The following is a 23,012-nucleotide window of genomic DNA, read 5'->3' as shown; positions in this document are numbered from 1 at the left end:
GTATCCAGTTATATTCTGTGTATCTAAGAAAGAATCCAGGCCTTTTTAAAGCAATCCACTGAGCTGGCCAGAACCAACTCTAGAGGGAGTCTATTCCACATTTTCACAGCTCGTACTGTGAAGAAACCTTTCTGTGTTCGGAGATTCAATTTCTTTTCCTCCAGACGTAAAGAGTCCCCCTTGTCCTCTGTGATGACCTCAGGTTGAATAGCTCTACACTGAGTTCACTATATGAACCACTGATGGTTAGGCATGGTCCACTGTTGTCACCATCAGAATACCCAGAGAAATGGCCTGCAGCCATTGCTGGACTGCATGTAGAGATAAATTAGTTGCAAAGTGGCTGCAGGAGATCGGGTAAAAAAAACCAAAAAAAAAACACATAACAATTATGAAGGATAAGCAATACTTTAGCAAACTAAATGTATTCTGGTTGGGGATGACATTTACTTTAAGGGGATCATTATATTTTGGCTCCCAGATATTAATCCCAGTGATAATTTGCACACCGAAAATGGGTATCAAAGTTTTCCGCGCAACATCTTTATCACAGTAGTATTTTTCCATTTGTGTTGTTTGGTTTAAATTAAAGCTGAACTCCAAGCATATATGAAAGATATCAGTCAATGCAGCTCTGCAAATATTAATATATCATTAAGTGTAAGTACCGGAATTTGATTTGGTATCAGCCTTTCTACAGTCTGTACAGCAGAGGCCAGAATGGGGGAGGGGGGAGCAGCACAAGGAGCCAGTTAGGTGTGCTGCAATGTAATGAGCATTTAGACATAAGGAGAGAGAAGCATGAAAGAGAGATGAGCTCATGATAGTGCTGCTTCTCTTTTCACTGCCCAGTCACACCATTAGGGCAGGGAGGGTAACTGTAAATCCAAGTGAAGCTGCAGTAGAGAAAGAACAGGTTCACTCTCATGATAGATAGGATTGTGCAGTGTGGCAGAGCTGTGTACATCCTGGGTGTGGATGGACAGAAACACAAATCCTTGGGCAGGAAAACCAGCTGTCATATTTATTTCATCTGTGTGTATAACTGTTTGTTTGGAGTTCAGTCCTAAGGTTTAAGTCTACAGTTTAGTGCTATTAGGTATTTGGCAGATGATCAGTACATCAAGTAAGTCACTACAAGACCATTATTTAGTAAGGAGTGATAAACAGAAGTGGTTGTAAACCCTTACATACACCCAGTGAAGTGACTGGCCTCAGGTGATATCCAGAGATGACACAAATCCTCCCACAAAAGTTTAAAGGTTTATCTGCAGTATTCTCTTCTCTACAGCCATTCAAAGTCCAGAATTTATACAGCTTGTCTGAGTTTTCAGGAAGCAGGGGGCAGGCAGCTGAAACTACACTCTGCACATCTCAGTGAGAACAGCTGATAGGAGGGAAGGGACACACTCCCTTTCACACAGCAACAGAGCTGAGGCTGTCAATCACAGGCAGTGTACTGGAGCTCCCTCCGTTGTCACATTTTTATCTTGGTGTCAGAAACACCAGTCAGAAGTGACTCATACTGATAGCAAAGGAATACGGCAGCAGACAGAAATTACACTTAGTGCCCAGGATTGAGACAAGTACACACTATAGAGGGATATGCTTTGGTCATATTTCCTGTCACAGGTTTACATCCACTTTAACTCTGTAGCAGATATTTTTTTTATTATGCCCCCAATCTGGAGTTTACACTCCATGGTATAAAGTATATATAACCAAAATACACATGCACAAAAAAGAGAAAAAACTTCTAACGTAAAAGACAGCTATACAGTGTTACAGTCCTGTGATAATATAGTAAAAAGGACTCACTCTTTTACAAAACTATGAAGCTGCTGTCTCACCGACCGCTGAGCCTGATCAAAAAGGATCTGAAAGAAAAAACAGATACATTACACAGGGCATAGTATAAAGTGTCAAGGCTAATTTTAAAAACTGTACGTAGTAATAAGAAACATAACATAATGACAATAACATAGCATAGTACCACTAAATTCTGTTTTAAAAAGAAACATTCTATTCAAGCAAGTATTCTTACTCAAATGTCCCTTCTATTGTTCTCAACCTCTTCCAAATTCCTTTGTTTTTGCTGCTGTGATCTGACTTCCTGTTAGAGAGTGGCTACCTGCATTCCTGATGGTGCCATTGTATGTAGGAATGTAGCCACCCTCTCTTGCTTGCTCCCAAGCTGGACAATGGACTATGGGATTTGTAGTATGCATAGAGTATTGCACATGATCGCATCTGTACTGCTCATTCCAAACAAACAGAAGTGAGGGGAAAAAGGAGTGATTTGGAAGCACACAGTGGATGTTACAAGGAGGCAAAAAAACACAGTAAGAAACACTTTTATGAAAAATAGATTACAGGGCCATTAGGTAGTGGATGTGCATGGCTTAATTTTGGAGAATAAGGATATTATATAGATTGTAAGCTCCAAGGATCAGGGACCTCCTATCCCTCTTGTATTGAACTGTATTGTTGCTGTATTGTCTCCCGTTATATTGTAAAGCGCTGAACAAACTGTTGGCGCTATATAAATCCTGTATAATAATAATAATATAGTGTCACTTTAAAGCTGAAGTCACAAAAACTTTAACCACTTGTTTCCAAAGCCTATTCTAACACATAAAAGTAAAAATCAGCTTTTTTACTAGAAAATTACCCCCAAACATTATATATTTTTAAAGCAGAGGCCCTAGAGAATAAAATAGCAGGTGTTGCAATTTTTTATGTCACAAAAAAAAGATGATGTTACGCTGAGTAAAGAGATACCCAACATATCATGCTTTAAAATTGTGCACACTCAAAGAATGGCAACAAACTATGGTACTTAAAAACCTTTTTATAAAATACATTTTTAATTTACTAGAGGTTTTAACACATGGGTCTGCAGTGATGGTTGTCCTTCTGGAACTTTGTCCCATCTCCACACAGGATCTCTGGAGCTCAGTCACAGTAACCATCGGGTTCTTGGTCACCTCTTACTAAGGCTCTACTCCCCCAATTGCTCAGTTTGGCTGGGCGACCATCTCTTGAAAGAGACCCGCTTGGGCCAAACTTCTTCATTTGAGAATTATGGAGGCCACTGTGCTCTTGGGAGCCTTCAGTGCAGCAGAATTTTTTTGTGCCTTGTAATAATCCTGTCTCTGAGCACTGCAGGCAGTTCCTTTGACCTCATGGCTTTTGCGCTCAGCTGTGAGACTTTTTATAGAGAGGTGTGTGTCTTTCCAAATTATGTCCAATCAATTTAAATTAACACAAGTGGACTCCAATCAAGGTGTAGAAACATCTCAGCAATGATCAAGAGAAATGTGAAACACCTGAGCCAAATTTCAAGTGTTGATGCAAAAGGTCTGAATACTTATGTCAATGTGATATTTCAATTTTTTCTTTTTAATAAGTTCACAGACATTTCTAAAATTCTGTTTTCACTTTGTCATTATGGGGTACTGAGTGCAGGTTAATGGGAAAAAAAATTAATGTAAATAACTTTAGAATCAGGCTGCAACATAACAAAATTGAAAAAAAAAGTAAAGGGGGTCTGAAAACTTTATGAATGCACTGTATGTGAACTGAACATTTTGATGAGAAAATTACAGAAGAGATGCACTGAACGCTGTTCAACAACTAGTGAGCAAACTCTTATGTGAGATTCAGATAACCCAGCAGATTATCGCATTCTGCTATATTGCCACTAGGGGGCAGTAGAATAAAACACTAGCATGGCACAGAGGAGCCTATCAAGGCACAGAGGTATACACACACTATCTACCATCATGACATGTGCATTGTCAAAACTGAAGAATTATCCAGAAGTGACGGGTCATTATGCCAAAGACTTGCATGTTCACTACAAAGAAAAATCACCCCAGGCACCCAAAAAAAAAATCATACGTCAGACAGATCCTCCCCCTTATCCTCAACTCACACTTTTCATGTCAGCATGATGTTGAATTAAAGAAAATACAAGAAAGGTTGAGTTTACAGACTTTTACTGTGTACTGAAGTTAACATTTTGTTTAAGAATAAAGTTTATTGGTTATTGTGGCTTAAAGTATATCAATTCAAACAGAATGAAAATCTGTTACAGATGGCCAAAAAAAAGAAAAAAAAGAAGTGTCAGTCTTCACAAAAACCTGAAAACTATTAAAAGTGTCAAGCCTAGGATACTTCTTGATGATCTCAGGGGGTGCAGGGGTGAATGATGGTAGAGTTGTGGTCTAACAATGCAGAGTTCGGGCCAAACCAGGGTAATTCAAGGCCTTTCTAGTCATTGGTTTCCATTACCTGCACAGCAGCAAACAGCATTAAAGTATAAGGGAAAGGCAAGCTTTTTTCTCCTAGTTTTGGATAGAGTGCAGAGATTAGAACACCTGTCAGTTTTTATTGCTGTCTGTGTCCCCATTCTGGAGAGTCACCCTATTTGTTGTGTTTACCATTATCATTGAAAGTTAAAGTAAAAGAAAATCCCAAATTTTGGGTGAAATCCTCCAATGGGGACACTAGTTCTGGTGACCTGGTGGGCCTCAAGGAATTCCCTTAATTTGCAGTGATTTCCTTCTACTACCTATTTTGGCTATGGGACAGGAAGTGAAGTGAAATCGCCCCAATGGGACACAGATGGCGGAAAAAAAAAAATTATGGAATTATAACCCTTCCATACTCTATCTAAAATGTTTTGCCTATAGTTCTACTTTAAGCAAAAATTAAGAGCCAGGAGAAAAGGAGGTAGAGCAGGGAGAGAAAACAGAAAAAGAAAAGTAAGAAAGAGAAGAAAGGAAGGAAGGAAAGAAAGAAAGAAGAAGAGGGGCACCTGACGGGGGGAAGCTGATCAACCTAATGGAACTGGCAGTCGAGGGGCCTATTGGATGGGTAAAGGAAGGGTTGTAGTTTAGCAGATCTCGAGAAGTCAATCCAGGTGTACCACAGTTCCAGAAAAGTCAAATAGCATTCATGAAGGCAAGTGGTTAGCTTTTCATCCGACATTAAAATTATTTAATAGTGTTGTTTCTTAAAATGAGGGGTTTTGGGCTCGACAGGGATAACTTTGGCATGGCAGGTACTTCATACAAACCCCCACATGAAGGATATGGTTCTTTGTCCATAGGTGTCAAATCACAGCATTTTCGAGAGCCCAAAAGGCACAGTTGAAGCATCCAGCCGTCTGTCATAATTTATGGCAACCTGAGATACACTATGGCTGGAGGCTGTACTGAGTGGTGCTCGTGTTTATGGATATTCATTTGAGGATGTATGCCCGGAACACACATATTGAAGTTCTAAGCAACCTTCACAGGACAGATCTGAGAAGATTGTGTCACTCAGGTGACCTCACAGCCACCACTGACAGCTCCAGCTCTCAGGTGGTCCTGTCGACCAGCGGCTCTCCTGGAATTGAGGGGCACACTTGAAGCTGTTAAGGAATTTAGCGGTTTCAGTGGAAGTGCAGGACCTCTTCATGTTACTCCATGGAAAGGTCAGGAAAAGGTGTACTCTTTTTAAGGTGGAAACCCCCTTTAAATCCCTTAGTGTTGTTAAGCACATTAAAAAAAAAATGCGCTGTTGAATTTGGCATTGAACAGGTGGCTATTGTTTGCTGTGACAAATGCAATAGCAGCTTACAGACACCTCTCCAAGAAAACACACAGCCCACCTACAGATGAAGAATCCGAATATCAATAACGGCATCCCAGCAATCTGTTGGGAGTCTGGTGTCTGCCCCTACACTGTAAATAGTGTGATTTTATCTCTCACACTATTTAAAGCGCTAGAAAAAGAATGAAAAAAAAATGCATTGGCATTAAGCCCCTTGTACAAGGCCATCATCTTTTGTTGCATTTTAGTGTGTCCAGCAGAGATATGTGCAGCATCCAGCCCTGCTGCAGGCAGGTCTATGGCAGACTGAGGCTGGAAGGGGCCGAAGGCTGTACTGAGTGAAACTGGCAATCAGGCTCTGTGTGTCCTATCTGTTTTTTAATTCCCTATTTTACAGCGGCTGTCTCAGCTATCCCCTGTGTTACAGCTCTGCCTGAACACTGCCCGCCTGGACATATCATTGAAAATAAATGTTGCTCAGTGCTCTGAGCCACTACCTGAGCAAAGCAATCCTGTTATTGATTGGAGGATCTTCTGCATTGCTCTGCTACGTTCTCCTTAAACTACAACACCTGCCTGTCTTGGCTGACCATAGATGGGTCCAAATTCTGCCTATCCAGCAGGGACTGACAGAATTTTGATCTGTGTGTGGCCATTCCCATTTGTTGATCGTCAGATGTCGAATGGACAAGCTGGAAAACTTTGGTGGATACAGCTGCTGATCAGTGGATTCTGAAAAAGGAGAGGTTAGAGTCCCCCTGTCATAATACAATGTTGGCTGGAGGGATTTATCCATCCACCCTTTTTTTTTTCATTCAGACAAAAAAAAACATTATGGCCAGCTTAATCACTTTGCCTGAACACTGCCTACCCTGACCTCTGCCTGTGTTATGATTCCCTTGCCCCAGTTTACCCTAGGTTCACATCTGTGAATGTGGACCCGTGAGCAGGTGCCATTAGTTCTAATGGCGCACGGCCCGCACTGGAAAACGCAACCGTACTGGGAACCCAGGTTCTTGTGAGGGCTGCGTTTTCCAAAGAAGTGCAGGGATTTCTTCCCTGCGTGTCACGGGGCACGGGAGTCCAGTCAAATGAATGGGCTCTTGTGCCCGTGTAAAAAGCGGCCCGCATGGCCGCATATATGTGAACCGGGGGTTACAGACTGTGCTCTTGCCTGCCTCTGGTGACATGTTCATTCCAAACTGCTGACATATCGCTTTTTTTTAATCATTTGAAATGTCAAATGTTCTACGTTTCCACCTTCCGGACTGGCCAAGCATGTCTCCGGACCTAAACCCTATTGAGCATCTGTGAGGCATCCTCAAATGGAAGGTGGAGGAGTGCAAGGTCTCCAACATCCACCAGCTCCGTGGTGTCATCATGGAGGAGTGGAAGAGGACTCCAGTGGCAACCTGTGAAGCTCTGGTGAACTCCATGCCCAAGAGGGTTAAGGCAGTGCTGGAAAATAATGGTGGCCATACAAAATATTGACACTTTGGGCCCAATTTGGACATTGTCACTTAGGGGTGTACTCGCTTTTGTTGTCAGTGGTTTAGACATTAATGGCTGTGTGTTGAGTTATTTTGAGGGGACAGCAAATTTACACTGTTATACAAGCTGTACACTCACTACGTCACATTGTAGCAAAGTGTAATTTCTTCAGTGTTGTCACATGAAAAGACAGAATCAAATATTTACAAAAATGTGAGGGATGTACTCACTTCTGTGAGATAATGTTTTATATTGACTTGCTTTAAACAGTTTTTTTATATTCCTTCAAGTGGCTCCAAAGGCTCAAGGTTTTTTTTACCTTCATGCATTCTATGCGATTTGTGAATTGTCCCGTAGTCTTCTAGGATCTGTCACATGTCCCAGAAGACTACGGGGAGGGAGGGGGGAGGACAACCTCTGTTTCTGAAGTGGGTACCTGTCAAATTCGGGTACCCGCCCCTCCCCCCGCTCCCCAAAGGTGACAATCCTTAACAGGGAGCGGGGGACAAAGCATTTAAGCAGAACTTTCTCTTTTGGGTGGAGCTCCACTTTAAATAGTGGAGCCATAAATAGCCAAAAGCACGTGCAATGGCTGTGTAAGCATCAGAACTGGACCACGGAGCAATAGAAGACGGTGGCCTGGTCTTACAAATTCAAGAATGGTTTGAGGAACACAGCAATGAGTTTGAGGTGTTGACTTATCCTTCAAATTGTCCACATCTCAATTCAAATTGAGCAACTGTGTGATGTGCTGGAAAAACAAGTCTGATCCATGCAGACTCCATCTCACAACTTACAGAAATTAAAAGTTCTGCTACTGATGGCTTGGTGCTGGATACCACAGCATACCTTCAGAGCTCTAGTGGAGTCCATGCCTTAACAGGTTGTGGTGGGTGATCACAGTGTTAAAGCTCACCGGTGTAGGGCAGATTTCCATAAATAACAGCAGCCAAACAAAAAATTATTTCTTGATTTTTAAAGGAATGTTTAATTGAACTAAATTGTGCTCTATGGATATTTAACTTCCTATAAAAAAGACCAGTCACTGCTGCTCTCTCTCCTTGTGGAGGGTGTCTGGTCTTGTCTCCGCCCCTTTCTTAGTTTTCTACAGGCAGCCTGTAGTGGGTGGGCTTGCTGGGCCCCTCCCACATCTCTGCTCTCTGAACAGACACAGTGATTATGTCACTGGCACTTTTACAAGGTAAATGCTGCGTTTGCAAAGGTGTTTGGTGCATACAATGTGGGTTTATATCATCTGTGCCTCTGGAAAAATATATTTACGTATTTGTGCCTGGAATTAGCGTTCCGGCCTTCACATTGTCACATCATCATCCCCACTGCCTCGCTGTCAGTGTGACACGTTGCCTGCACTCACATGGGCCTGTGTTTTCCCAACTACAAAGAAATGCATATGCAAACAAAGCAAGATGCCAGATCCGTCAGATGCTTTGCATTTTGAACAGTCTGTGTTGACTCATTACAGATTCATCCTGGATAAGAAAGTCCAGTGACAGACTTTAGTTAAAGACAGGCATGAACAGCAGCCACAGGAATCTCCATTCTAGGTGATCTAAAGCAGCCTTTCTCAACCAGGGTTCCTCCTGAGGTTGCTAGAGGTTCCTCAAGCTTTGAGCAATGGTGAATTGCCCTCCCACCTGGCCACCAAAGCAAGCGGACACTTCTATATTGATCACTAACATTGGGGGATATCATCATTTTTACGGTTAATATTCATTTTAATATTATTGCTGACAATAATTTGGCTGTAGAGTGCAAAATGATCTGCCCCGAGTGTCAAATACTATAAGTAAACCACACTATTTAAAGTTTTTTTGCGACATACTCATTGCATAAACCAAACCCTGTATGTAGAATCATTTGTAGCATGGGTACCCTGAGACCTGAGCATTTTTTATAGGAAAAAAGGGTGAGAAAAACTGCTTAAAGTGAAACTTCAGCAGGAAACTTGAAAATGATCTCTTGCAATGAAGCTGTACCCAGGGGCATCCCTAGGCAGGTGCGGGGGGTGCGCGCCACACCCGGTGATACCTACAGCACGGGGTGACACCGTACCCACTCCACGAAAAGGTAAGTTGTAAAGCAAGCCAACGATCCACGCAGGATGGATCGGATCTGCGGATTGAGCATAATGGATTGGAGTCCGATCCATTATGCTCAATCTGTAGATCCAATCCATTCTGCGGGGATCTTCGGAGGTGGTCTCACCAAGTGTTATCGCACCGGGTGACACCAACACTAGGGACGCCCCTGGCTGTACCAACAGTGCAAGAGTCAACTGCTCGTTTAGGTCTAGCGGGCATGGAAAGTAGACTTACTTAGGCCCCGTTCACATTTTGGCATTTTACATTGTGGGCAGAATTGCCGCGATTCTGCCCGTGATTCCAAAATGCTCAGCTAAAATGACAAATCGCACAACGCGTGTTCAACTGCCATTCATTTTCAATGGCACCTAAAACGTGGAGCTCCTGCTCCTTTTTGGGCAATAAGCTTCGCACAATGCGGTTTGTCGTGACTGCAGTGCAATTCATTACGCGGCAATCACGGAAGAACCGCGCCGCTTTTTTAGGTGTCACTGAAAAATGAATGGCACCTGAACACGCGTTGTGCGATTTGTCATTTTAGCAGTGTTTTGGTATCGCAGGCAGAATCGTGGCGGTTCTGCTCTTGATGCAAAGCGCCCAGATGTGAATGGGGCCTTACCCACTCCTCCATGATACTAAATGGTGCCCATAGTGCCTTCTCCCTATGTTGCAGCAGACTTGATGATGTGTCATCATCAAGACTGATGCAGGGTCCAAGGTCCTGCAGCGAACTTAAGGACGCTGAGGAACACTCCACTGCTGAAGCATGGGGAAGAGCTGCCTGTTGGGAGGATCAGGTACTTAAAAAAAAAATTTTGCAACCCCTAGACTAAATGAAAAGCTAACTCATGCAGTGTAGGCGCAGCCCGGCTGCAAGGAGAATAGTCAGGTTTCTCGGAGTTGGGTTTTAAAGGGTACCTTCAAAAATTGTTATAGTTCAATCCATATTTATACATAAATTGATGCCATTTTCTTAAGAGTTTTTCTTATTACAAGAACCCCCCCCCCCCCCCCAAAGGACTACATCAAAGGATAATTTATTTGTGCTATATGAATTGGACTTAAAGGGCTCTTAAACCTGAATTTAAATTCAGACTTTTTCAGATACCTCAACGTTCTAGTGACAACTGTCTAAGAGGGAACTACCTTCATTTTGGAGGGGTCTCCTCTAACTTCCTGCTGTCTCTGAACAGGAAGTGAAGGAAAATCTCCCCAATGGGACACAGCAAAATAAAGCCTTTGCTGCATTCACTAACACTGGCTTAACCTGTCCTCCTGAAACTGTTCCAAGCAGTAAATCACAGTGCAGATCTGCCTGGTATCTAATTACCCAACTCGGTTTAAGTCACAATTCCCAAGCCCTGAATAATGGGCGGTGTGTTTTGCCCCCGAAACATGATAGATTTTTTCTGCTATGAATCAATATTATCATTAAAATCTTTGGACTCTTGGACATTTGTTTTGCGTTCTCATTGGATAGTATGTATGTGGATTCTCAACTCCACATACATACTATACTCAACCTTGCACAGTTCCTGAGAGGAGTCCCGTCTTGTGTAGTGCTGCTGAACTGCAGCCTAGTGACAATTTCATGACCCTAAAATCTGATTCCAGTGCCCTGTTATAATACAGGGTTTATATAGCGCCAACAATTTGTGCAGGGCTTTACAAAGTTCTTCTTGTTTTTGTAATGGTGTCTGTGTCCCTGCTGCGGAGATTTATCTTCATTGGTTAAGGTGACCATCATCTCCAGTACAGAAAACCAAGAGAAATTCAACATTTTTGAGTTATCACAGGAAGTAGGCAGAAATCTTCCATAAGCCTGCTCTGGTGACAACTGTCTAAGAGACTTTGGAGACGTTCCCTCTAACTTTGTGTTGTGTCTCTAAACAGGCAGTTAAATGGAATCTCTCCGACGGGACACGGAGAGAAAAACAAACATGGTAGGGGTCTTTACCATTCCCACACTAGCCAAACAAATTCCCTATATACACCATTAGGAAGTTTGGTGGGGGGAGAGTAAAAATAGGCTGCTGCGTTGTGTCTTTACCATCATCCCAACTGCTTTTCCTTTAAGCTGCAAAGTCAATGCTCATTGTTTTGGCACAGTAGCGCACCACTTATGGGGTTAAAACAGGCAGTGACATGTCTCCTCACCTCCTGTCAAATGCCTCTGAAAAGTGATCCAACTGTGCACATCTGTGTGTAGCCTAAATCAGCTTCCAAGTCTTGTTTCTGAAGTGGTCCTTTAAGTAAACTTTTCCAGGGTTACCATTGCTTAGCTCCTCCTCTAAACCTGATTTTTGGGGTGTCATTAACTTAACATGGACACCCGCAGTGGATGAACAGAGTTTGATTGTGATGCAGTTTTCAGCCAATGGCACTGCATTTTGCGACCTGATTTTGGGGTGTCATTAACTTAACATGGACACTCGCAGTGGATGAACAGAGTTTGATTGTGATGCGGTTTCCAGCCAATGGCACTGCATTTTGCGACCTGATTTTGGGGTGTCATTGACTTAACATGGACACTCGCAGTGGTTGAACAGAGTGTGATTGTGATGCAGTTTCCAGCCAATGGCACTGCATTTTGTGACCTGATTTTGGGGTGTCATTAACTTAACATGGACACCCGCAGTGGTTGAACACAGTGCAACTGTGATGCGGTTTGAGAAAAACACAAAAATCGCTGTGAATCGCACACCACATCAGTGTGATCCAGCACTGACCTGGACCAGGGAGGACGAGAGTTCAGCAGTGTCAGCCTCCATGTTTCTCTCATGACATGTCAGCAGCAAAAAATGAAGGCATGCAGAAGGGTTAAGTTGTTTATGTGGGGTGAGGCCTGTGCTCGTTTTTACTGACACGAGACCAATTTTCAGTGAGCAACAGATGATGAGGTCAGCGATGAACAAATTTGCTGTTAGGAGTCATGACAGGGGAATGCTGCATGTAGAAGCTTCATTTTCCTGCAGGCAGCCGGAAGGAACGCAATTATACAATCGCATTGTCTGCATGCCCCAAAAGGTAAACATCAGTACACAAAGCAATCGTGATTTTAGTCATCGCAGAGGAACGTCTGCACTCCATACTGTCAGGTTCAAACAGGCTTAAAAAACTTCACCATCGTAGGCAGCCTATGTAGAAAGAACGTGTACATTGTGTCATGGAGCAATGGTGGCTTCCCAGGGAGGAGTTATAGAACCCACATACAGCAATGGAGTGCCATATAGCTACGTATTCAGGCTGTTTGAGAACCTTCAAAGCGCAGAGCGCGATACAAGATGGAGGCGTTTGTGCATGAGTGGAGTGATGCTGCTGAGTGCCATATTCTAGGTTGGTTGTACAGTCATATGTATGCCCAATATTTCTGGTTTCATGTCTAGAACTGGATATGTACATATAGATTTCTCTTATTTTATATATTTATTTATTTCAGGTATATAGCGCCGTCAATCTACGCAGCACTGTACATATATATTGTACATTCACATCAGTCCCTAACCCTCAAGGCATGTACAATCTAAAGTCCCAAACTTACATTCATATACTAGGGCCGATTTAGACAGGATCCAATTCACCTACCAGCATGTCTTTGAATGTGGAAGGAAACCAGAGTAGCCGGAAGAAACCCACGCAGGCACAGGGAGAACATGCAAACTCCAGGCAGGTGGTGCCATGGTTGGGATTTGAACCAATGATCCTAGTACTGCCAGGTGGAAGTGCTAACTCTTCAAGCTGTTTAAGAAATTAACAAATTCCTTCATACACCCTAATGCAGGCCATAGACGGTTCGTTTATTGGCCGATTTTTCGTCCAAAAGAATAATCGGCCGATTTTCGCACTGTTAGTGGGGCAATGGCAACGGCAGATTTTCACGGTTCCTCATTTCGTTTATCGGTCATACTGGAAAATTCATGAAAAACGGACGATTTTCGCAGTCATTGGTGGCAACATCATTTTACATAACGAACGATGTTTAGTTTTTCGGACAAAAAAATCAGCCGATAAATGAACCGTCTATGGCCTGCATTACAGTGCTGATGGACAAATGCAGCCCTGCCAGCCTAGTGTATTCTGACAGTCCGCGCTACCAGCTGTCAGAATACCTGAACATTGCTTGCACCTTAGCAGGTGCTGCTCATCCAATCATTTGCCAGACAGGTTCCCTTTACAAAAGTCAACTATACAATCGACATTTGGTGAATGAAGCGGTGCCAGTAGGGTCATACACTGCTCAGATTCTATATACATTATTTGGCTGAAGGAAGTTGTAAAACGCTGCAACTGCCCTTCAGATTGCACATGGGTTATACAGTGTACAGCACATGTGCGCAGGAGTGAACGAGCCCTAAGCCTTTGAATTTAAAAAGATGGTCCTGTGAATTTATTCCACTGCCCTAGATCAAATTACATGTGAACCCTCAGGCTACATTCACCGGCACACACCTGCTGATAGTTTGCTGTGTTTAGAGGCAACTATACATTGCTTCTGGACACAGCAACACTTCAGAGGCAACCAATTTGGGTGTGGCCACAACTCCTCGCAACGCCAGTCCTGAATGCACTCTGTCTGCATTCGGGGACGGTAGCTGCTTGGAGGCCCCATTTCATGTGAACAGCAGCAATACCAGCCATTGAATTGTACAGTACAAATCTGACAGCTGCTGCTGTATGAAAAATACTTTTTTTTTAGCAGAAGAAATGTATAAAGTCTCTCCTACCTGCAACTATTTTTACAATTTCAAGTTTAGTTCAATTTTAACTGCAGCAGCATGGCTTGGTCAAGAATACACCCCAAACTGCTGATTGGATAATTAAAGAGGAACAGCACAATGATGAGTTTATCCCTAAAAACAACCCGATGATGAGGTAAAAAAAACAAACTAAAAAACAAAATGATGAGGCTATCCCTAAAAACAACACAATGATGAGGCTATCCCTAAAATCAACACAATGATGAGGTAAAAAAAACACTAAAAAACAACACAATGATGAGGCTATCCCTAAAAACAACACAATGATGAGGTAAAAAAACCCCCACTAAAAACAGCAAAAGTGGAAAAACGCTAATGCAAAAACGCTAAAAAAAGCTGAAAAACTCAGCTAACACAGCTAACGTTACCAGCGTTATCAAAACACCCAGTGTGCATGAAAACTTATTGCATACTTACATAGGTTGAGCCTGGCACAATGTAAGTATGCATATCTCATACCTGAGGGACCACTAGAGAATCTAGAAATCACTGTAGTAGCCAGCACTACTACAGTGCTAGCCCTGATCCTGCTCTGGGTTCAGTGTGAGCAGTTTCCCCTGTGCACACTGAACAAAAGGGGTTTGTTCTTAGAATACTTTTTTTATGGATATGCGGACTTCTGCTTGGACAAAGTGGAGTGGAAGGGGTGTGATGTCATGATCTCCACCTCATCCAGGGCTCAATTCACTAAATCCTCCGCTCCTCTTCCTCTGTCTGTCGGGGTGCCCCAAGGCGCCTTGGGCCCCTCCTTTTCTCTCTCACCACCTCCTCCCTGAGCCAACTGATGACTTCCCATGGCTTCCAATACCACCTCTATGCTGATGACACCCAGATCAATCGCTCCACTCCCCAGCTCACCCCCTCAATCTCCTCACGTGTCACAAATCTACTAAGCGACATATCAGTATGGATGTCGCACCACTTCCTCAAACTCATTCTTTCTAAAACCGAGCTTGTAATATTTCCTCCTCCCTGATCCCCCACTCATGACTGTACCATTAAGACCAACGGAACAACCGATTGTCCATCCACACATTCAAGGGTGCTAGGTCCTAGACTCTGACCTCTCCTCAACATCTGCAACATTTTCAAAATCTGCCCATTCCTGACTAATGACACCACAAAACAACTTATCCATGCCTTGGATATTTCCTGCCTTGATTACTGCAACTCCCTCCTCACTGGCCTACCATTACACAGGCTATCCCCCCTTCAGTCTATTATGAATGCTGCTGACAGACCTATACACCTTACCAACCAGTCAGTGACTGTTTTCCCTCCCTGCCAATCCCTTCACTCGCATCCACTAAACCCAATGTATAAAATTCAAAATACTAACCACAACATACAAAGCCACCCACAACACTGCCCCTAGCTACATCATCAACCTCATCCGCAGATATCGTTCAAATCTCCCGCTCCGCTCATTCCAAGACATCTTGCTCTCTAGCTCCCTCATCACCTCCTCCCACGCTCACCTCCAAGACTTCTCCAGAGCCTCTCCCATCCTCTGGAACTCCCTACCCCAGTATGTCCGGTCAGCCTCCACCCTGTCTGCCTTTAGGCGATCTTTGAAAACTCATTTATTCAGGGAAGCCTACCCCGCCTATGCCTAAGAACTGTACTTGAGTCACCTCCATCAGATCATCCCCCGCAGCTATCGCCTTTTGTACCACCTCCCCCTTCCTTTAGACTGTAAGCTCTATGAGCAGGGCCCTCCTATTCCATCTGTTCTGATCTGTACTTAACTGTACTGTCTCCCTTTATAATGTAAAGGCCTGTGCAAACTGTTGGCGCTATATAAATCCTGAATAATAACAATAATAATCATAAAGCAATTCACTAAAGAAGATTGCATGCGGTATCTAGGTATATGGTGCATTTTTCCCATATACCACATGTGATCCTGAAAATGTCAATTCACTATCCCCTTATGTGGCATTTACCTTAAAGCGTAAAAACCCTCGGTAAATGCCGCATAACATGATGTTAAAGTCAATTCACTAAAGAAAATAAATGCATGTGGTAAATAAGAAGTGGTCTAGGAATGCGATAGTTAAAGAATGTATTTTATTTCAGCCGGTTGTCAAGGACACTGGCGGGTGCCAGATCCTTAACAACCAGTAAATAGCTGGTTGTTAAGGCGTGGACAGCTGCCAGTGTCCTTAATATCCAGTAAACATCATGGTTGTTAAGGAGCTGGCAGCTACTGCCAGTGTTAATACTGCTAGCTTTCACTAGAAAAATACCACATCACTTCATTAAATAGCTCATGCGGTATTTTAGTAGCATTTGTTTAGTGAATTAAAAAAAAAAATTTTGAAAAGTGCTAAGAGGTATTTTACAGCAGTAGATACCGCTTTTTAAATTGAACCCCCACTGAGAGACTTGTATTTATTTAAGACAATAGAAGGCGTTCTTTGAGTAGTGACAGTACCCAGTGAGTGACACCATTTGGTCAGTGTGTAAAAAGGTAAGTCGTTTGGCACAGCACCCAGAAGACTGCGGTACCACTGTACTAGCACTGACTTCTACACTGATTGTCAGCTTCCTCAGCGGCCCATCAACTATGAGATATGCATACTATGCATTGTGCCAAGCTGGACCAATGTAAGTTTGCAATAAAAGTCATACCTGGAGTTCCTTTTTAAAACCCATTAACTGTTTTTTTTGTTTTCATTAATGAATTGTTTAGGGTTTTATGTGCTTGGTGTTTACGCTTTATTGTGCACGTGTCATTATTACCATCTTTACAATTCCATCTCATTCAGGAGACTGAGCTGGTTTCCCTGGTTTGGAAGGAAAAGCGAAATAAACGGATTTAGCAGTTTGCTCACTATAATCCCTCTTCCATCCTCAGGATAGCAGAAGCTACATTGCCAAGAGCTGCGAGCCTCCTGCATGTGCGTCAAGAGCAGGGCTGATACCAGGCTGTAGAGGTGGGAGGCAGCGGAAGGTCACCCGGCAAATCCGCTCTCATTTCCTGATGACTTCATGTAAAGGGTTTAGCTGAAGACAGTAGGGAGGAGCAGGGGAGATGCCTGGAGGGGGGCTGCCACACAGGAAACATTTGGATATGAAATAAGCATCCATTGAGCTTTTCCTTATCTCCTGTCAGTGCTTTTTTACTGGAAATGGTCTTCCCTCATCCTGTCTCTGCAGCCATGATTAAATGTGCTGATGGTGGGGGAGGGAGACACCTAGACAAGGCTACACATGAAACACTATGCTATCCATGCTGATGGTCATCTGTAAATCCAGAGACAGGAAAAATGGGGTCAAACCTTTATTGTAGTCATAAAAGAAGGTGGTAACCTTACAGGCTGCTGGCCTGCTGTGACGTCAGTGCCTTAGGCCTCATGCACTCTGGGCATTAGGTGCAGGCGGAGGCATAGAGGCACTATCCAGCCCTGCTGCCAGCGGCCTGTTAATCTCTATGAGAGGCTGGCAGCTGCTTTGTCTGGACAGTGTACTAAACATTTAGGGCAGTAAACACCCAGGGACAATGCCCAGCATGCAAGCCGTTTGCCCTAAATGTTGACACCACTCTGTGCAGCCCCATCCAGCCACAGCAGCTGTTAGCCTGTCATAGAGTTTACCAGGTTACCGGCGGTGGGGTTGGGTGGTGCACCCGTGCCTTCTGTCTGCACCTAAATGCTGAGTTTCATGCACCAGGGCTACACACCAAATATGCATGAAGCCTTAAAGTGGATCTTTCTTTAACTTTGAGTAACATCTTTGATATATAACTTTAGCCAAATCCTTAGTCTTTGGAAAGAGTAGGGGAGGGTTACAGTCCGGTGTTTTTTTGCCATCTTTGTCATATTGGGGCGATTTTCCCTGTACTTCCTGCCCCACAGCCACAACAGGAAGTGATAGGAAACCCCTTCAAAAGAAGGAAATCCCCTCTTAGGCTAGGTTCACATCTGTGCGGGTGGTGCCGCTGTGGATCCGCAAGAAAATCCGTGCAGCTGCACCACCCACAGAGGAATGCAGACCCGTGGGCGGGTGCCTTAGTTCTAATGGCACGCCGCCCGCACTGGAAAACGCAACCGTACTGGGAACCGAGGTTCCCGTGCGGGCGGCGTTTTAAGAAGAAGTGCAGGGACTTCTTCCCTGCGTGTCCCGGGGCTCTCATGCCCACGCAAACCGCTGCCTGCATGGCCACATATATGTGAACCAGGGCTTAGACAGTTGACACCAAAACAAGTGAATATCATTTACAGAGAGCAAGAAAACCTCATAGGTGTTCTGATCCCTCTCTACTCTATCCAAATCTACACAATATCTGGCTTCATATATGCTGTAAAGTATCTGCATAGCAGTGTTAAAGTGTTACTAAAGGCCAGATTTTTTTTATTAAAATAATAAACATGTTATACTCAAATGCCTGTGGTCTGTGCAGTCCTTTCACGTCTCGCATATGTGCTCAGGGTGAACCTGCTCTCATTTGTGAAAAAGCACAGAGCACCAGTGACGGACCTGCCAATACTGGTGTTCAATGGAAAGTGCCAATCAAGCTCTATGGTACTGGGCAGTGAGCACAGAGCCCACTAGAAGACATCAGGCCCTCAGGCCACCCTCATGAAGTCTGTATCTGATTGTTTGGTCAGAGACATTCACACCAGTGGCCTGCTAGAGGTCATTTTGTAGGGCTCTGGCAGTGCTCATCCTGTTCCTCCTTATACAAAGGAGCAGATACTGGTCCTGCTGATGGGTTAAGTACCATCTATGGTCCTGTCCAGATCTCCTAGAGTAGCTGCCTGTCTCCTGGAATCTCCTCCATGCTCTTGAGACTGTGCTGGGAGACTCGGCAAACCTTGTACTGATGTGCCATCCTGGAGGAGTTGGACTGCCTGTACAACCTCTGCAGGGTCCAGGTATCGCCTCATGCTACCAGTAGTGACACTGACCCTAGCCAAATGCAAAACTAGTGAAAAAAATCAGGAAAAAAATATGAGAAGGGAAAAAAATGTCAGTGGCCTCCATCTGTAAAACCATTCCTGTTTTGGGGGTCATCTCATTTTTTCATTCTAGTGCACCTGTTGTTAATTTCATTAACACCAAACAGCTGAAACTGATTAACAACCCCCTCTGCTACTTAACTGACCAGATCAATATCCCAGGAGTTTAACTGACTTGATGCTTGATGGTTCTAATCCCTCTCCACTCTGTCCAAAATTAAAAAAAAAAAAAATGTTTAACTTCAGTTATACTTCAACATCCAGCTTCCAATTCCACCTGGATATTTTATAGAAAAGGTTTCATTTTTTTTTTCTTCCAGTTACCCTTGAACATGTATTCCTTTACCAGTTGCCGGAGTGGAATTTATTTATATTACTGTTTAATGAATGAAGCTATCCTGGCTCCTCCAATGCCAGTATTTATAGGTGCTAAGGCTTTTGCATAGCTGTCTGCCTGAATCCCTCTGCTAATCACCCACACAGCAAGCTTAATTTTCTAAAAGATCATCCATTGCCGCTCCAAGCCAAGAGACTTATCTCCGCCCGGCTCTCTGTCCCCCTTAAAACTGTCACTTGTCTGATTCAGGGTGAAAAACTGGAAAGAGATGACATGGTTCTCTCTCATTTCCTGGGCTGTGAATTCTGCAACATCTGGCACCCCATCACTGAGAGATTATGCAACACCCAGCCGGGCGAGCAGATGTGCTCAGCAATCTCTGGAATAATCCAGTCTCAACAGGCAAATGAGATGAATGCTTTAAATAAGCACAGCGCACAGTCCTACTTGCCCGATTCACCCCGGTCACAGTTGAGAAAAAAAATTCTGAAAACTTAAATGCTAGTTAAAGGTCATTTTCAGCTATCAATGCACGTGAACTCTCAGGGCAAGCTGCAAATAAATATGGCAAGTAGTAGTATAGTAATAGTATGGCGATTGTGGAGATGCCCTGGCAGCCCAATGCTTCCATTTTGGTGCACAGAGTTTGTTACCAGTAATAAGACAAACTGAAAAGAGGTGCTAAAGCATTTCTCACATATTTACAATGGCATAATATTGTAGCCACTAGTATTGCAGTGACCATATTAATTACTGTGTCACATCGCAGTATTTAGATATGAAATGTAACTGTAGACTAAAGATCAGAATAAGGCCCCATGCACCGTTTGCGCAGTTCATCTAAATGCTTTCTCCTGGCAGGACATAAGCAGCGTAAAAAAAGAGCATAAAGCCCCATTTTTGCACACAAGTTTAGGCGCGTCAAGTGCTTGAGTGTTGATTTGTTTCTTTGATCAGAATATTAATTTATCCTAGCCATTGAAATGAATGGACACTCAAGCACTTGATGTGACTAGCATTAATGCGCCTTTACATGGTTTAGGTGTGTCTAACATTGAGGGGTTTTAGAGGCAAAAAACCCCCCTAAAAGTGTTGCCCAGTGTGCGTGGGACCTAAGGCTTAAAGCTAAACTTTGTCCAAGTAATGGACATTTAAGCATTTATACATTCTTAAGCAGTAAATACGTTTTAAAACAAGTCCTCATTGACCTATGTAGCTGCAGGCACCATGGAGTAATCCATCCTCAAATTTCACACTGAAGTGGCCTCAGTTGTTCTCTCCTCGATCCCCTTTCCCTGCAATTTACTCAGCAACGTTCCAGTATTCTGATCTCTAATATATACATAACGTCAATACTCTGGGAGGGAGAAGCAGGCTGAGCTAGAGAGATAGGGATAAACTCCTAGAAATGTTTTGTTCAGCCTACAGGCTGAATGAAAAATAAAATGTAACAGATTCCTCTGTCTACTCTATGCAGAGCCGATGAACATCTATCGCTGTGCCAACTGTATTCTGTCAACCAGAGATAGCAGCTGACAGAATATTCAAACAGTGTCTGCCCCTTACTAGACACAGCTGCTGTTCCACTGGAAATTTTGAAGAATGTCGGGCAGGAGGGTGGCAACAGGGCCACCCACAGAGCAAATTTTACCCAGTTTTTCAGATGTATAGGCAGCTTAAAGTGTTACTAAACCCACAACAGTAAAATCAGTTTGTATATGCAGTAAAGCATGCTTGTTATCCTCACTGGGGAACCTAAGGGGTTAATCCTCTGCATTATGTAAAAAGGCTGTTTGATCCTGACTTCTCTGATTCTCCCTGTCCTTTACTGTCCCCAATCCATCTGCTGATAGTACAAATCAGCAGTGACAAGTCTGCACCTGCTTTGTTTGATGTGTATTGCTATAGAGTGTTTGTTTGTTTTTTTGGGAGAGTGCATTTGATCAGCACAGGGTCAATCAGTGCTGTCCAAACAGAGGGTCAGGGGTTATGCAGCCTCATAGGACAGTCAGAGAAGAATAAAAACTCCTCCTACAAGATTAACCAGTGCTCATCCAGACACTGATAGAAGTCAAAAGACTGCTATATACTGTTGTTAGTTTGTTTTACAGCCTATTTTCAGAACATTTTTTACAGGCATTTTTGAGCATTTTTTAAAAAATTATTTTTAGTCAATGAAAACCTAGATAAACACATTTTCACTGACATCTATTTGGGCCAAATAGAATTGTAGCTCAAAAGAAGCCCATGTACTTTTTTAAATTTTATGCTCAGGTGAGGACAAGCACATTTGAAGAACATAAAACATTGGCTATTGGATGTTGAGCATGTGAGCTTCAAGCTACAAAATGCTCGGTTGTGCATGAAGCCCTAGTTCCTGACTAACAGAGTGCCTCCTAATGGATTTCCCAAAACACACAGGCAAAATATCTACCTTTTTAATATTCTGTCAGCAGTCTCTTTGTCACAGCAAAGAGTAAGAGAAAGGGAGAGAGAAACCTCAGCATCAGTCAGCTCATAATAAACCGGTCTGTGGACAGCTAAAGCTAATTAATGAGACATTGTGGCTAATAGGTACGATGTGGACCTAGGGATGGAGGCTTTATTCCTCCCAAAGCTCTATAAAGCCTCTGGGCTCCAGGATCCAATAATTCTGTATAAGAACAGCCATGTTAGCCTAGACACATCTCAGTCTTCAGAGTAACGTAACAGCACAGGTTGTGATACTGGTTACTAAAAGGTTTGTGTTGCTGGAACTTCCTTATGTTTCTTCAGGGAAGAGATACACTTTTTCTCTGAAATCACCTTTGACAAAAGGAAGAACACAGCCCTGCTATAGCCTTTAAAACAACAACGATTTTCGCAGACCTAGAACCAATGCCATATAGACAACAGTTGACAAGCAGACATATGCACACTAGAGTACTTTTTTTCTTTTAAAATTGGAATGTTCTTACCATGTGATAATTAACCATTTCCTGCAGGCTATCTCCAAATTTGTCCAAACACTCCTGAAAATAGAAATAAGGAACAGATGAGATGCCAAGATCATTGGTTTTTAAAAATACAGTGCTGATTGATCAAGTACCAATAGACCGTAGATGACAGCTCACTATGTAAGTGTCATACAAACACAGACTGATCCTTGAGAAAGCAGCTATGTAGGTCACAAATTTATTGTGTCTGGGAGTCCCAGATGGGACTGACCATCAGCGCTTCCTGATAGGTCTGCGAATAACTGTGTATCAGTGTCCTTCCTGAATAATGCAACACTGTCCTGTAAACACCTATTTTGAGAGACAACTCTGATAAAAGAAAGAAACGTTCAAATGATGGGCAAAGGCTGTAAAAGCACTAGCTATCCAATGGATTTCTTCCTAGTTTTTAAATACAGCACTGCTGAAACTTACCGATATCATCTCATCTTTCTTGCACTGTTGGGCCAAGTCCCGGATGCCGCTCACAAAGTGCTTGTTGGTAGTAAGGTAGGTTTTCCCGGCTTCTAACATCCCACTGCATAGTTTCACCAACTGACAACAAAAAGAAAAAAGAAATGAAGGTAGCTGTTACCTGGCACAGGGAAAAGATTGTTGAGCCTCCATAATATCAAAGCAATCAACTTATCCCTGCAATCCTTCACCTTAGACAGTAGATGCAAAGTGGCTGCTATGGTTGAAGCCCAGATAGCCTTGTCTCCTATATTCACTTCAGAAAATAAAGGTAGTCGAGGGATGGCAGCAAGATGATGTCAATGCAC

The 23,012-nt window shown here is 43.1% G+C and overlaps 1 protein-coding gene across 1 annotated transcript in view; it reads right to left on the bottom strand.

Moving 5' to 3' along the window:
• Nucleotides 1-23,012, bottom strand: part of ACAP3 (ArfGAP with coiled-coil, ankyrin repeat and PH domains 3) — a 273,705-nt gene that overhangs the window by 85,315 nt on the left and 165,378 nt on the right. The window contains exons 3-5 of the mRNA XM_089675961.1: nucleotides 22,666-22,785; nucleotides 22,213-22,266; nucleotides 1,819-1,877 (exon numbers count right to left, since the gene is read on the bottom strand). Coding sequence (XP_089532087.1) covers nucleotides 1,819-1,877; nucleotides 22,213-22,266; nucleotides 22,666-22,785 — 233 coding nt within the window. The remainder of the gene's footprint in view (nucleotides 1-1,818; nucleotides 1,878-22,212; nucleotides 22,267-22,665; nucleotides 22,786-23,012) is intronic.

This window comes from Staurois parvus, unplaced genomic scaffold, assembly GCF_062004578.1.
Source record: "Staurois parvus isolate SC_StPar_1 unplaced genomic scaffold, SC_StPar_1.0 ptg000160l, whole genome shotgun sequence".
NCBI classification, from domain to species: Eukaryota; Metazoa; Chordata; class Amphibia; order Anura; family Ranidae; genus Staurois; species Staurois parvus.
The sequence above is the reverse complement of the archived record's forward strand: the minus strand, read 5'-3'. Positions and strand labels throughout refer to the sequence as shown.